This window comes from Zeus faber, assembly GCF_960531495.2.
Source record: "Zeus faber genome assembly, chromosome: 7".
Lineage (NCBI taxonomy): Eukaryota > Metazoa > Chordata > Actinopteri > Zeiformes > Zeidae > Zeus > Zeus faber.
This window is the reverse complement of record NC_137203.1, coordinates 33,411,810-33,426,911: the sequence shown is the minus strand read 5'-3', so window position 1 is coordinate 33,426,911 and position 15,102 is coordinate 33,411,810. Positions and strand designations below refer to the sequence as shown.

The 15,102-nt window shown below is 38.3% G+C and overlaps 1 protein-coding gene across 1 annotated transcript in view; it reads right to left on the bottom strand.

The window, feature by feature from the left end:
• Positions 1-1,892: 1,892 nt before the first annotated feature.
• The window catches only part of LOC307233123 (uncharacterized protein), a 20,922-nt gene continuing 7,712 nt past the window's right edge, over positions 1,893-15,102 (bottom strand). Inside the window, exons 3-10 of the mRNA XM_080004335.1 lie at positions 13,879-14,064; positions 12,324-12,495; positions 10,438-10,617; positions 10,168-10,290; positions 9,479-9,544; positions 9,209-9,311; positions 8,786-8,888; positions 1,893-8,699 (exon numbers count right to left, since the gene is read on the bottom strand). Of these exons, the coding sequence (XP_079860461.1) occupies positions 3,411-8,699; positions 8,786-8,888; positions 9,209-9,311; positions 9,479-9,544; positions 10,168-10,290; positions 10,438-10,617; positions 12,324-12,495; positions 13,879-14,064 (6,222 nt within the window). The 3' untranslated portion in view covers positions 1,893-3,410. The remainder of the gene's footprint in view (positions 8,700-8,785; positions 8,889-9,208; positions 9,312-9,478; positions 9,545-10,167; positions 10,291-10,437; positions 10,618-12,323; positions 12,496-13,878; positions 14,065-15,102) is intronic.

Below are 15,102 nucleotides of genomic sequence, written 5' to 3'. Positions count from 1 at the left end.
TTCAAAACATTTCAAGTTTAAATTTGAAAATATCTTGTGCATAATTAATGTTGTAATTGCACATTGAGGAATTAATCAATTCATCTATTCAGTGTTTTATTTCCGCAGTTTTAAGCAGGAATCCACTTGCTGCAGATTTGACCATTTGACTGTGTCTGACTGGAAGACCTGAAGGTTTGACAACAGGATTAATTAAAGAGAATTGCTCTATAATTGAGTAAGGCCATAACATGTCCAGCATTCAAAGGCCAGTCCCACTACAATCCCAGTTCAATCCAACAAATATTTTCCAAAGTTTGCTCATGCTGTAAATGTAACAATATATCAAAATCTATGCAATCACATAAACATATATGCACACACATAATGAAGAACACAACCTCATATAACCTCAGTCACATATCTTTATTTTCAGCACACAGTGTCAAATCTCACACACACGTCTAGGTGTTTGTTTTCAACCTTGGATTCATGTCGCTGCTATCATTGTTTTTGGCCTTGATGCGCTGCAGCTGCAGAGCAGGGACAACACCCCATTGTCCTTCGTGTCACAAAATTTGCCTTATCTTGAGCACGTACGAATCTGTGACGTCAAACTGACCATATATTATTTCTGAAATGAAATGTTCGTCTCAGGGAGCTGCTCTTGAGCACATCTCTGATCCGACCCTTGTACAAGTAAAAACCAACATCTGTCTGCCTCTTTATTTAAAACCACCTGACTGACAAACTGCAGATTAAAGCAACCACTTGATTTCTGTAACATTATCGATGCATATTTCCGCTACACTGGTTAACTTCTCCGATAAAGCTAGGACCACATTATGAGTTTCAACGCCGATTTGACAATGATTTGACATTGGGCGGAGTTGTGGTAGTCCAGTGTAGTCTGGTGTAGTCCTGCTGTCGAGCTGTAATCGATATGTGCGTTGGAGAGAAAGACACAAATCTGTCTTTATACAATCCCAATCGGCCAGGACACGATTCAATCAAACATGTTCGATTTTATCGCGGATATTCTTTCCATAATTCTTTGGTGTGTGCACATCAAAGCCTTAAATCTCAACGGCAATTTTCAACAATCAATGAAATTGTGCACCTACATGATAGTGACACCAAAAAAAGAGGCAAGTGGGTGAGCGTGAACTTCTGAAATGGAGGAGCAACTTGCGGAATTGTGGTTGACTCATGAGTGTCTAATAAGCATATAATATCAAAATTTGCAAGATATTTTGTCTCTAGAAAAATCAGAAATCAGCTTATTCATTAGTATATTTTAAGGCAGCCAAATGAACTTGTTCACAGAGAAATTTAGTTCAAGTTCAAGTTCAAGTGATTATTTTTCACATACATATACATATGGTCATACATACTTTAGATAGATTACACACAATAAGCTCTATAAGCTCTAAAAATACTAAAATGTACGTAGGCGCTCACGCAGGCAGCCGCAGGGGGCGGCACCACAATCTGGGTTCTATAATTATATTACATAATTCATTGTTTGTTTTTGTTATGTTATTTTGATGTTAATTGTCTATGTTGTATTAAATATACATTTAAATCTTCCTAAATCAAACTCACCTTAACATACCCGCAGTACCTTGCATTGGAATAGGAAAACAACTATATTTGTAGTATATTTATATCTGAGTCACAGTTAAGATAATTAAAGCGGTTTATACAATTGCATATACAATTGCATGAAATACATATCTTCAAACCCTGCAAACATTACGCAAAATAAGCAAAAACATTACTAGCACGAATTAGCAAATATTCTGTTAAAATGTGTGCAGGGGTGTTCTTGCCAAAAACTAACATGGTGTGTGAGAAGGCTACCTGTGGGTGTGGCCTGAAGTAATGAATTAAAATGCATTTTCATTGAAAGGTACAGAAAAAACACATTTATTGACAGTTTTTAAAAGTAAGATTTTTGACATAACACATACCAGTTAATAAGGAAAAATAACTTTTGAGAAAAAACAATTGGGATTTTACAACATAAAACAACAACAAATGATCAAATCACATTGCTACTGCTGGTGTTTTTATATTTTTATTACAACCATTGTGTAATGACAGGGAATAGAAAGTAGAAAGTGCTATGATAAATGTATGTCAGGTAAACGGCCTTCCTCACAAAATTCTGAGGTTTGGTTGATTCAGAACTGAAATTACTTGAGTGAACAGATGAATGTCCTGTGCTTTACATATCAAAGGTATATATTAGATATACTACGAGAACAAATACTTCAGTTATGACCAATATTTGGGATATGACGCATTCATAAAATTGAACAAGTGACTGAAATGGACCACAGGAGGAGTGACACCTGGTTGGGAAAACTCAAAAATGGCTCCAGTGTTACATGCTGTTATGACAAAGAACGAAGGCGAACACGTTAACGCTTTAAATGGTTTTCTTTTGAAGCAAACAAGCAACAAGACATTGACGCTTTGCAAAAGGTTGCCTAAGACTATTTCAAATGAAAGGAGGAAAGGCATCCAACAAGATATCCTGACAGTCTCAATTCATGGTTACATCAATTTGTCTTTCAAGCATTCTAATCATGGAAATCCAATGCTATTCACATTAGTTTACAGGGTTACTGCAAGATATACCAGAGTTAGCTCTCTTCACCTTCGCGTAGCATATATAGCGAGGTAGCCGTATTAGGGCTTGTTGTTAAAGTTACTGTGGAAGCTTATTCATGTTTTCTTAGAGTCAATGAGCAATATAGTAGTAGCTTTATAATATAGCATACTATATAGCAATACAAATAGTGATATAAAAAAAAGCATTGCATTCCTAAAATAAAATGTTTCTCTCTCATAGCATTACTACTAATGTACAGTATATCTGCAAGGAAATCGGATAGGTCAGTAGTGGAATTTATCGGCATGGATCAGATAACCAAAGCGGTCACATGAAATTGTAATAATATTGTAATGGTTGTCTACCTTTTAATATGTGTTTTTTCATGGTAGTGCTGCTCTAGACTTTGCAATACAGTGCACATTTCTTGGATTTGTCTATGCAAAATATTGCTCACTTGTGGAATAGTACTTAATTTCTTGAAGGCTATATGCCAACTGTTCTCATACAAATTTGGCATCGAGAATCGTGGAATTTCTCTGGTATTGGTATCAATGACAATATGCTGGCATTGTGACAACTTTAGTACATATCAAAATGTGTATTTATGTGAGCTTAAATGCCTGATTACATGTAAAATACAAATAAACAATATGCTTTCATTTTGTAGAGTAGGAAGTTTTTTGGAAAGTCAGTGTAAAAACACCAAGCATCTACTAGTAAAAAAAACATACATACAATATAAAAATGGCTTTGAGAAACAGTCTATGCGCTTATTGTGGTTTGGGAACTGAAATGTGCCTCCAGCATTTTACATGATCCTATGCTTAGCTTTTGCTCTTCCACTGCTGTGTCCTGCAAATTTTGGCTGGGGTGTAGCTTTTACGATTGGAATAGACCTCCCTCTCAAAACTAGCAGCTCAACCTCTTCGTCTTGCCTCAGGGTGTTAAGTTCCCTTTTCGATTCATTTTGGGTTATTTCAGTTGTCTCCACTTCCTCATAGTCATCATCATCATCATCAACAACATCAAGTGTCATATTTATTGATTCCTCCCCTTGTTCATGCATTTGCTCACTCTCCACTTTTGTAGAACCTTCACCAGCCTGGTCTTCCCTTTTTCTTTTGGTCCCAGCTGACTGAAAGTCCACTTTTTCCTGCCTAAAATCAGTTGTTCTTTCTATTACGTCATCATCACTGATATATTGCACCTTATACTTTTGCCGTTTGGATTGTCGAGTTGCCGGTTTAACTTCTTCTTCCCTGTTCTCTTTGGGGTAGCGCTGTTTTGACCTTTCCAAAATGTTTGTTGTGCACCTAGGAAGTACAGAATTCATCTCCTTCTCTTTGATGTCCTTGGATGCGTTTTCCTCCACTGATGGTCTCTCTTCCCTTGCTCTCAAAACAAATATTGATGATATGCTGTTGTCATTTTCGACATTGTTGATTTCCTTTTCAGACACAGCCCCTGCTTCTTTTTGACTGGTAATGTTTTTCTCTGTATCCATCAATCCAACATTTAACAAAACCACACCTGACTCTCCCCAATTTATATCTCTGTCTAACCTTTCAGAATTACATTCTGGTGAATTTAAAACTGGAGTTTCCACTTTGTCCAAGAACTTGGTCTCCTCTCCTTGAATGGATGAGATTTTCTCCTCCATGGTTGCTCTTTCCAAATAATTATATACCAAAGCTGTTTTGTCTGTGACTGTTGTTTCCATCTTGTCTTTTGTTTCTCCTATTTCCATTTCTGGCTTTTTATTTTCTGCTTCTTTGGTTGTGGCTTCTTCATCTTCTTTGTCAGATGCTTGAAGTCCTTCCTCTATTTCTATGCCTTCAGCTGTTGTACGTTCCTCCTTCGTCTTATCCATCTCTCCCTGGAATTGTTTACAAACTCTTTTAGCTTTAGTATTAGGGGTGACAGAAACAGACCTTGTTTTTCTCAAATATCTGGTATGAACAGCAGCTTCCTCTTTATCACCATTTGTTTGCACAGTGGAAACTACCTCCTGCTCTTCATTTTTATCATCTTGCTTGCTCTCTCTTGTCGATTTGCCTCTTGGTGTAGCTTTGACGGTCTTTTTCCCGCTCCTCCAAGATCTGGTTTTAGCAACTGGTGCTTCTTTTTCCTTGTCCACGTCCACGTCCCAGTTCTTGTCCTCATCTGACCTCTCTTCAGTAAGTTCTCCAGCTCGAGTCTCTAACTCTCCATCAGTAAAGGTCTCTGAAACGACAGCCTCTTTTTCCCCTGCGGCATCTTGTACAGTGACTTCTATCATATCGCCTTCTCCAATTTCCCCCTCATGTTTGTCTATGACAACTGTTGTTTCTGCGACCTCCACCTCTTCCGCAGTATGATCTTGTTTTTTGTATGCCGTGACATCTTCCATCTCTGAGTTCTTGTTGTCTCCCGTTTCAGCTGAAGAAGTTCCCTCAACAACTGCAAAACATTCCTCTTTGATCTCATCATGGCTATCCTCTGTCAGCACAACAGCAGATTCTTTCTGCAAATCTATATTTTCTATAGTGGCTTTTGTCAGTGTTTCTCTCAATTTATTTTCTAACTCTGCAGTTACTTTTACAGTTTCATCTTCAAGATGTCCACTCTTTTCAGTCTCTTGTTCTATACCTTCTGCATTGTTGGCTGTGGCCTCTTCCTCAACCTGTTCTTCTCCCACTTCCTTTTCTTTTCCCAGAGCTTCAAGCAATTCCTCTACTTCCATCACTTCAGCTGTTGTACATTGCTTTTCACACTTATCTTTCTTCTCCTGGAATTGCTTGTGAACTTCTTTAGGTTTAGTTTTAGGGGTGTCAGAAACAGTCTCTCTTGCCATTCTCAAACTTCTGGTATGTACAGGAGCTTCCTCTTCGTCAATGCTTGTTTCTACATCTGAAATGACCTCCGGTTCTTCATTCTCTTGCTCTTGTTTTCTCCCTCTTGTGGATTTGCGTCTTGGTGTAGCTTTGACAGTGTTTTTCTCTCTCCTCCAAGATCTGGTTTCGTCAAATGCTGCTTCTTTTTCCTTGACCACGTTTTTGTCCTCATCTGAGTTCTCCTCAGTAAGTTCTCCAGCTTGAGTCTCTAACTCTCCATCAGTGAAGGCATCTGAAAGAGCAGCATCTTTTCCCACTGCGGCATTTTGTACAGTGCCTTCAGCCATATCGCCTTCTCCTATTTCCCCCTTAGGTTTTTCTTTTACAATTGATGTTTCTGTGACCTCCACCTCTTCCACAGTATGAGCTTGTTTTTTGTATGCTGCGACATCTTCCATCTCTGAGTTCTTGTTGTCTCCCATTTCAGCTGAAGAAGTTCTTTCAACAACTGCACCCCATGGCTCTTTGATCTCATCATGGCTATCTTCTATCAGCAGTTCTGAAGATTCGTTCTCCAAATGTGTCATTTTTATAATGTCGTCTTCTGTCAGTGTTTCTTGCAGTTTATTTTCCACCTCTGCAGCCAATGTTATATTTTCATCTTTAGACTGTCCAGTCTTCTCAATTTCTTGTTCTATACTTTCTGCATTGTTGTTAGTGGATTCTTCCTCAAATTTTTCTTCTTCCATTACCTTTTCTTTTTTAACAGATTCAAGCAATTCCTCTACTTTTATCTCTTCAGCTGTTGGACTTTCCTCTTCACTCGTATCCTCCTCTTCCCAGAATTGTTTGCAAACTTGCATAGGTTTAGTTTGATGGCTGTCAGACACAGTCTTTCTTGGCATTCTCAAACTTCCGGTATGTACAGGAGCTTCCCCTTTACCAATGATTGTTTCTACATCTGAAATAACCTCCCATTCTTCATTCTCTTGCGCTTGTTTTCTCCCTCTTGTGGAATTGCGTCTTGGTGTTGCTTTGACAGTCTTTTTCCCACTCCGCTGAGATTGGGTTTTCGCAACTGGTGCTTTTTTTTCGTCCAAGTTTTTGTCCTCATCTGACTTCTCTTCAGCAAGTTCTCCAGCCAGATTCTCTAACGCTCCATCAGTAAAGGCCTCTGAAACAGCAGCCTCTTTCACCCCTGCTGCATGTTGTACAGTGACTTCAGTCATATTGCCTTCTCCTATTCCCCCCTCAGGTTTGTCTTTTACTATAGCTGGTTCGGCTTCCTCCATCTGTTCTACAGTATGATATTGCTCTTTGTCGTCTGCAACATCTTCTATCTCCGAATTCTTGATATCTCCCATTTCAACTGGAGAAGTTCTCTCAAAAATCACAGCAACACATTGCTCTTTCACCTCATTATGGCTATCGTCTGTCAGCTCTCCCAGGGACTCTTTTTCCTTAACAGCAGACATTTCAATGGGTAACCCATCTTTAACAGAAATTTTTTCCCCTCTCTCCTCCATTTGGAGTTGATGGCAGGTATTTTTCAGGTCCATTAACACGATAGTTGCTCTCTGTAGTTTATGGATTTGGAATGTTGTGTCCTCTGACTGAGGCCCTGAAACTGCATCAGACCCATAACTACTCACCTGTGTAGATTCATTAGGTTTAAGCATTGGCTCTTCAATGGTGGAAACAGCAGACAATGAATTGCTAGCTTCCTGTTGTGACAATTCCAACTCACACTCTTCAACAGGCAAAAGTGGTGATTCATCTACAGGTCTTATTTTGATCCCTCCCTCCTTCAGCACCCCTACCTTGTACTTCTCTGAGACTTTCTCAATGTCGACTTCAATTTTTACCTGTTCGATTTCTTCTGTTTGGGTGACAGACTTTCCCCCGGCCACTTTCTTTATCTCTTTTTTATTTCCAGTTGCATCCTTTGCGGCCTCTTCTATTTCTTCTACCTCGGTCTCCGTAGCTGTTATAGCTTCCTCCCCTTGTGCTTTGTTATTTGAGCAGTTATCAGCCTCTGCTTCCTCTTCATCAGCACATATTTCTACAGCTCCCAGTGCCTCCTTGGTTTTCTCCACTGGCTGTCGTTTTCCTCTTCTTTGAGATTTGGGTCTTGGTGTGGCTCTAACAGACTTCTTCTCGCCTCTCAAAAATTGTGTCTCAGTAACTGGGGCTTCTGCTACCAAACTATTTTTGTCATCTGCTGAGAAGGTCTTATCTGTTGAAATCTCTACCTCCCTATCAGCAAAAGTCTCTGAAATCGCCTTATGCTTCAATGTCAGATTTTGTGTTCCTAGTGCTTTTTCCTCAACATATTTTGGTTTTGACTCCTCTGCCTCAATAGTATCCTTTGTGTTATCTACAGAATCAACTCCCATCTCTGAACTCTGGGCATTTCCTATTTCAGCTGATGAGTTCATCATCTCTACAGCCAATATCTCTGGTTTGAACTTTTCTTTTTCATGTTCTGCTGTCTGTTGCATTTGTTGCTCTTTAACAGTGCTCAACTCTTTAGTATCGCCTTCTATAACACCAATGGTTCCCTCTTTCTCCTCCATTTGTAGTCCATGGTGGGCACTTCTTGGGTTCACTAGGACAATAGCAGCTTCCTGGAGATTTGAGATCTGAGACAAAATGTTCTTTCTCTGGTGCTCTAAGGCTGCTGTCTCTGGTAGAGGCCTGACTCTGGTCTCCTCATTGGATTTGCCGGTGAGGACGACTACTTCAACAGGATGTTCAGTTAATGTGTTTTCTGTTGCCTCTTGGCCCACCTTTATCACATAATTTACCCCGATAGCAGTCTCTCCACTTTCCCATTTTTCAGGGGTTGTCATAGTGGTTTCCTCTATAGCTGCTTTATTTGCTGCCTCTGCGACCCTGTGTCTCTGCAACTTCATGCCATGCTCAATCTCTTCTTCTTGACTTACAGTTTCCCTAGGTATTTTTTTGAGATCTGATATATTGTACGCCTCTTTATCATCTTCAGTGCCGTCCACCACTGTAATGTTCTCCTTTTGAAACACCTTCTGCACTTCTTCAATTTCTGATGCAACATTCTCTACTTCTATGTGAGATTGATGTGAGATTTTTTTTAGCTGCTGCATTTTAACATTCATCCTCTGAGACCCTTCAGAAATACGAACCAATGTGGCCACAGTGGCTTCTCCTAGTACTTGTTGGGCTGAAACAATAGCCAGAATAGTAGGTTTGTCTGACAGTGTATTTACTTCCTCAGCCTTGTCTTCAATGACCATATCATCAGTGCCCTAAAAATAGGAAAATCGAATTAAATAATAGAGATTTCTCCCATTAGACGAAAATGATGCCAATGTCTGCCCAACTGCGTGCTCACCTCAGCCTGCATTGTCCTATCCAAATCAGCAATTTGCTCATCGTTGCTGTCTTCCTCAGTCAGTTGAACCTCTTGGGGAGTTTCTGCTTCAATATCCTCTATTCTACAGATATATAGAACATGATTTTTAGATTTCTATCATTACACAATATATTTACAGCATTGTAAAAGCGCAAACATTTGTACGATGGCTCCTCAAAACAGTGGTTGAGGGGTTTCTCCTTTCTTTCTTGTACATTCTGGTCTAAATGCAACACTGCCTGCTAGTGCTCAAGTATGTTGGCAGACACTTATAAGAACATCTGCACATATACAGAGTAGCATTTAGCTTCGCAGAGATCCAAGATGAAACAATACCTTTTGATATACATGTGTAAAATATTTTTTATTTGAGACATGATTCCTTGAACGTAATGCTCTTACCTGACCACATTTTGCAGTTTATCTTGCAATGCATTCTGGTCCATCGTACTGCCCTCCAAGTCCCTGTCTCTATGTTGGGTTGAAACAATTAGTTCTCCAGGCTCTGAAAAAAATTGTTATAAGATTTTACAACTTTAAGTAGGTTTTCAGGTAATGTAATACAAGGGAAAGAATATACAAATAAAACCATGAAATCCTCAACTTTAACAGCGCTGACCGAAGCACACTCTATCGATTCACCCTCTTCCATTTGTGTGATGATCTTCATACCTGTATCATCTTTGGTGACGTCGCGGGTAACTGCTTTTTCCACGAATGAGAGGTTCTTCGATATTGCTAAGAAACAACAAATATATGTCTGAAATATTGGTCCACATTGATGACACTACTAGCCATGAAGAGGGTTAGTGTTGGCCTATTTACTTGAATGTGTGAAAAGAGACTTTGTGGGAGGGGGCTGGTGTTACTGTAAGGATAGGTTCGCTAATTTTTCAACCCAACACTGGTTCCCATCATATAACATGTAACATAAAACATAAAACCTTGTCTCGAAAATGGGAAGCTCACAATATTGTCAGAAAGTGTTTTTATGTTGGAAAACAAATGGTCGCAAAACAACTTTGTCAGGTTTTTATTGACTTTTTGCACTTCCACAAACCAGCTCCTTTGGCTAATGCCCACCAACACTAATGGAAACAGGAAATGACGCTTCTTCCTGTTGGCAACCTACCATAGCCAATGTTACGCTGTGTATGTACTACGTCAATTGCCAAAAGTGGTTCTAAATAAAACTTGATATAACCGTTATTCAAAACCTATTCAAAAATACACCAGGAAACACAAGACTATAATAAAAGTTCCCTGTTTTTGAAAGGGAGATTTAAGACTTGACATTTAAAAAAAATAATTGTTAACCTATCCTTTCAGTAACACCATGAGAAATCATTAATGTTCCTCACCTTTCAAATCGATAGCCCAAATCCTTTTAGCTATATTTGTCCTCTGTTTGAGGCCGCCCATGCTGTGCACTTCCCAGAGCAGGTTTCTGTGACCTGGATGTTGACGAAGGTATTTCTCACAAACTTGAAATTTGGGGACAAAAATCAGGTGTAAGCTGAATATTCAAATTGCAAGGGAGCGGCCAAGGGTCACAAATCTAGTAAGGGCTACGAGAATAGGATATCATTGTTAGCATGGTTTAAAAGACAGAATAATAATAGTACTAATACCTCTATACATGGCTTTTGAGAGGGGGCACATCAAACCCAGGCAATCTTCATTAAAAGTGAACACAAAGTCCTCAAGCAACTCAAGACCAAAGCCAACACCACGATGTTGTTTTTTGACAAAAATCGAGTCCATCACAGGAAGCTGGTAGCGTTGCGTTAGATAAGAACGGCATAACTGGCCTACAAGGGAACAAAATGAGAGCATTGAGAAATCACAAACATTGACTTGAATGTCTACTGTGATTCAGGGGTGCCCACACTTTTATGGCTTGGCATCCACTCTTTCAATGATGATCTGATGAAATCATTTTCAAATAAAAATTTTAACACTTGACTAATTACAAAACATAGACTTGGTTTCAAAATTCACAAACAAGTAATATCAATCACTTTAATATATTAAATTGACATCAGAGCCGATTGGCTCTGATGTGAACAGGACACCTGGGTCGACCGGGTAATTTTGGCACCTTTACCTTTGCGATGCGACACGCGTTGAAATTCCGGATGCTGTATCATTCTATCATTTCATATCCCATTTAGAATCCAAAATCAAAATCAGAAGTTATTGACATTTTTTCGGCATGGGGGACCGTGAAATGCTGCGAGTATGGAGATCGCACCGTGGAGACCATAGCGAAGAACCCCCACGCTCCCCGCCAGGCTCCGAGTCAGTCCAGCATCGCCATAAGCCGTTACCTGCTTCCTGCCACCAATGGACTGGTGCACGGACCGGCAGCATGGAGTATCCGTGCGCAGGTGGTTAAAGTTGCTACTTCTGTAGTCTTGGGTCGTTCATGAACGATACGATTCTTTTGAACGGCTCAAAATACTTTTTTTTTACAAGTTTTACAGTTTTATGTCATTGTTTGTTTCTGTTTTATTCCCACTCACACTGGAACCATGACACGCCCCTTCTAGCGTGTTCATGACGTCGATTATTTTTAGCGGGTTGACCTGGGTTTAAAAAAACCTGGTCCACCTGCTAATTTTGGTGTGAAAACGGTATTGACAGTGGGAGGAACACTTTTGCGTCTTATTTGGCCCGTGTTGACTTTCTTTTGTACTCGTAGTGCGCAAAATTAAGTAAAATAAATTCTAAAATGTGGTTTAATTAGCTAGCTTAAATTACAACGGTAACAAAATGTCATAAGATTCACAGCAATATGACAGTGGCCACATTTAATCTCATTGAGGCTGATCTGCCTTTCCTCAATGGCTGTAACAATGAGTGCTGAAAATAAACACTATTTGAATGTAGTTGATTGAATTTAAGAATTATGCACATTGGTGGAATTTTAAATCGCCTACATTGAATTTGGTCGCAATCAGCCTATTGGGCCATAATGAAACCAATATGGGGATTTTTGTTCAACAACCAAGTAAAAATATTAGTTAGTATAAAGTTAGTGTAAAATACAAAATGTATCAACCCTTACATGAATTGCTATCTTTAATTTTAAGATACATGTTTTAAGTCTGAGGAAAGCTTCTGGAATTGAAGGTAAGCAGAAAGCCAGTAATGTCCATTATGGATGATTATTTATTTTGGTGTCAAATGGATGTGGCTTTGGAAGGCATTTGTTTTAGACGCTGAAGAGAACATTAAATAAAAATAGTACTACTACTACTACTACTACTACTACTAAATAACTAAATAAATAAATAAATAAATAAATAAATAAATAAATAAATAGATAAATAAAAACTCTGACTATATTTTCCAGCATTTTGTGCACAGCTACAGACATTGCCCTGAAGTAAGAGAAACATTTATTTTCTTAATAAAAACATAAACGTAACAATGTACAAATAAAATGGATACTTAATAAATACAAAATAAAATTCAATATAACCTTGAGCCTCTGCACAAAGCAAAACGTTACCTGAAGACTTCACCGAGTAGAAACCAATGGCCTCTCCATTTTTCCAAAGAATTTTGGCATAATCATTTTTTCTGTGGCAAAGGAAAGGAAGCTCCTCTGTGCTCATCTCCTTGTTTCTGTAGACAACACGATTGAGAATGTACAAGACGATTCTTTCTGCAACGGTTTCCGCCTGGAGGACATATTTATTGGAAACATGTTTAGAATTTGTATTACAGTGTACTGTATGTCAAACATCACACCAACACCTAATCACATTGATATTTGAACATCTGATCTTTAAGCCTACATACTAATTAAGTGTAAAACCAACTCCAGATCGGGGATGAGGTCTCGGCTGAGGCTGAGGAAGTTGACCTACTGATGGCACCAACACCTAAGATGAGAGTTAAACTAGCTCCCCCATTTCCGTCTGCCCGGCTGTCTACCTTACAGCCACCCTGGAGCAGATAAAAGGGCTGGGTTTGCTGGCCGAGGCTCGAAGCCATGGAGATGAAACATTGACAACTTCACTCCACCTGGGGGAAATTAACTTCACTCATCACAACACATCCCCCAGATGACCACTAGCAGCCCGCTAACATTAATCAATGTACCTTTAATGAAGACTGGATCCCAAAACAGTTTTTGGTTATTTTTGTCTTTGTTTGACAATTTCATAAATGATCAATTTTGGAATTATTCAACTTCCAAATATCGGTGGAAGTTAAGAGAAACACCATGTAGAACCCTATCTGGTTCTACATGGTGAGAGCATCATCCACCGCATCCCGTGTCATCCCCATTGACCAGGATCAAAATATTATCAGCACTGGGACTGTAACAGCCTGGATACTGATACCGATCAAATCAAAATAAGATAAGTATTGTAGAATTTCATTTATCAGGGTATCTCACGGTTTTAGTTCTAAATTTGCTGTGTGCTGGCACTATTTGCATTGCTGTGCCAATGAAATGCAGTGTTGTTACTGCTGTTACACCCAAATGGGTGACCTGCTGTATTGTGCGATGCTGAATATGACTGCTTTTGTAGTCAAAAAAACCCCATTGCTTTTAAAGATGATGTTTGGACCTAAATTTCTCTCAAATTTGTATAAAAGCATCATGTTGGGATACTGTACAATTGAGGTTATTTTACAGAAACTAGCAGATAACCATTTTTGTAGAACCTAATTTATCCAATGATGAAGGACTTTGAGGGAGTGAAACATAAGGTTAACCAAAACATGAGGACTGTTCCTAAATTATTTAAAGTAGTATACTTAACTTCCATCAGAAAGAAACAAATGCATATTGTATGTTATTTATTATTATAAAAGTCTAATCAATACATCTGAACATCCGATAAAATGTCCAACAGCAACTTTAACCTCAGCCTGCGTGTGCGAGTCCCTATAGGAGCATTAATGAGATCCATTAGGTTTTCTGTTACACATTTGATTGTTAACATATTTTGTATTTGACAATAGATAGGACCAATACATTTGGATAAGTGAGGGTTCTAATGTAATCTTTTTTTTAAGATAGAAAAAAATAGAAGCAAAGGTCATCATGCCTTCATGGCGCCATCTCTTTCGGGGTCGGCTGTCTTGAGAATGTCGTCTATTGTCCACCATCGGTCAAGTAGGTAAAGAGCCACAGCTGTAAATTGGTCACTTGGGGAGAAGAGCGCCAGGACCTTTTGCTCATCACCGTCTCCGTATAACGGAACAAATCCCACATTGGTAAGGCTTATGGGGACCTGTGGTGGACAGAGAAATTAAACATGTCATACATTTACTATGAGCTGTCATTGATTTATTTTCTTAAAGCTATTAATAGTAAGACATCTGTGATTACATAACACAATGGGATTTTGTAAAAAACAGGCTGGACAGGTGCTAAGTGAGATAAACACACAATGCCGATACTTCTTCTCATTGCATTGAAATAAGAAGAATGTGATTGCCACACTCATCAGTTTGATTTGCCAGGGACATTCAGAATACAGAATATATATACAGAATTTCTTCTGGTGAGATTTGTTGTGTTTCACTACAGAACATAAGCATTTAATAAAACTTAACAGTCTGATAAAATGGAGAATAATATTTAAAAAATAATATTAAAATAATAATAACAATAATAAACATAAATAAAATATAAATACATTTGTCAAATATATAACTATTGTAAGTATACTGCGACTAGTTTGAAGTTTTTCTATTGACATAATGCACTACAAAAACATGAGTTGATGATGGTGTTGCCTAGTTTTAAGTTGTTATTTTGACATAATGCACTAACAACATATCAGTACTTATTATTTTGCAATATAAAGTACAATACAATAAATACGTACAAAAATAATACTAACACTATTTTTATTCTGATTCCTTACTTTGAGCAACATCTTGCACTTGTAGCTGGTTGAATTTAGAAACAGGTTCTCAAGAAGTTAAATTTGAGGTTCTCCAATGGTCGATCTATGCTTTGAGTGTTTCTAGCCTCTCCTGTAAATCAATTTGGACAAAAGCGTCTGCTTAATTAATAAATGTATGTAAATGTAAATGTAAATATACAAATAGCTAAACTAATCTTATAGGTAAAACGTTAAAGTCCCTGTAATGTCAATTCAGTGATTTGTTTCTAAATACATTGTATTATATTGTCACATACAACATGTATGTGACAAATAAACCTCTTGAATCTTGAAACATGTTAGAAAGTAATTGCTGAAAACCTGTGAAAAAACTGTGAATGATGTAGTAGTGAATTGTGGAGTTAAACCGTTTTTGTT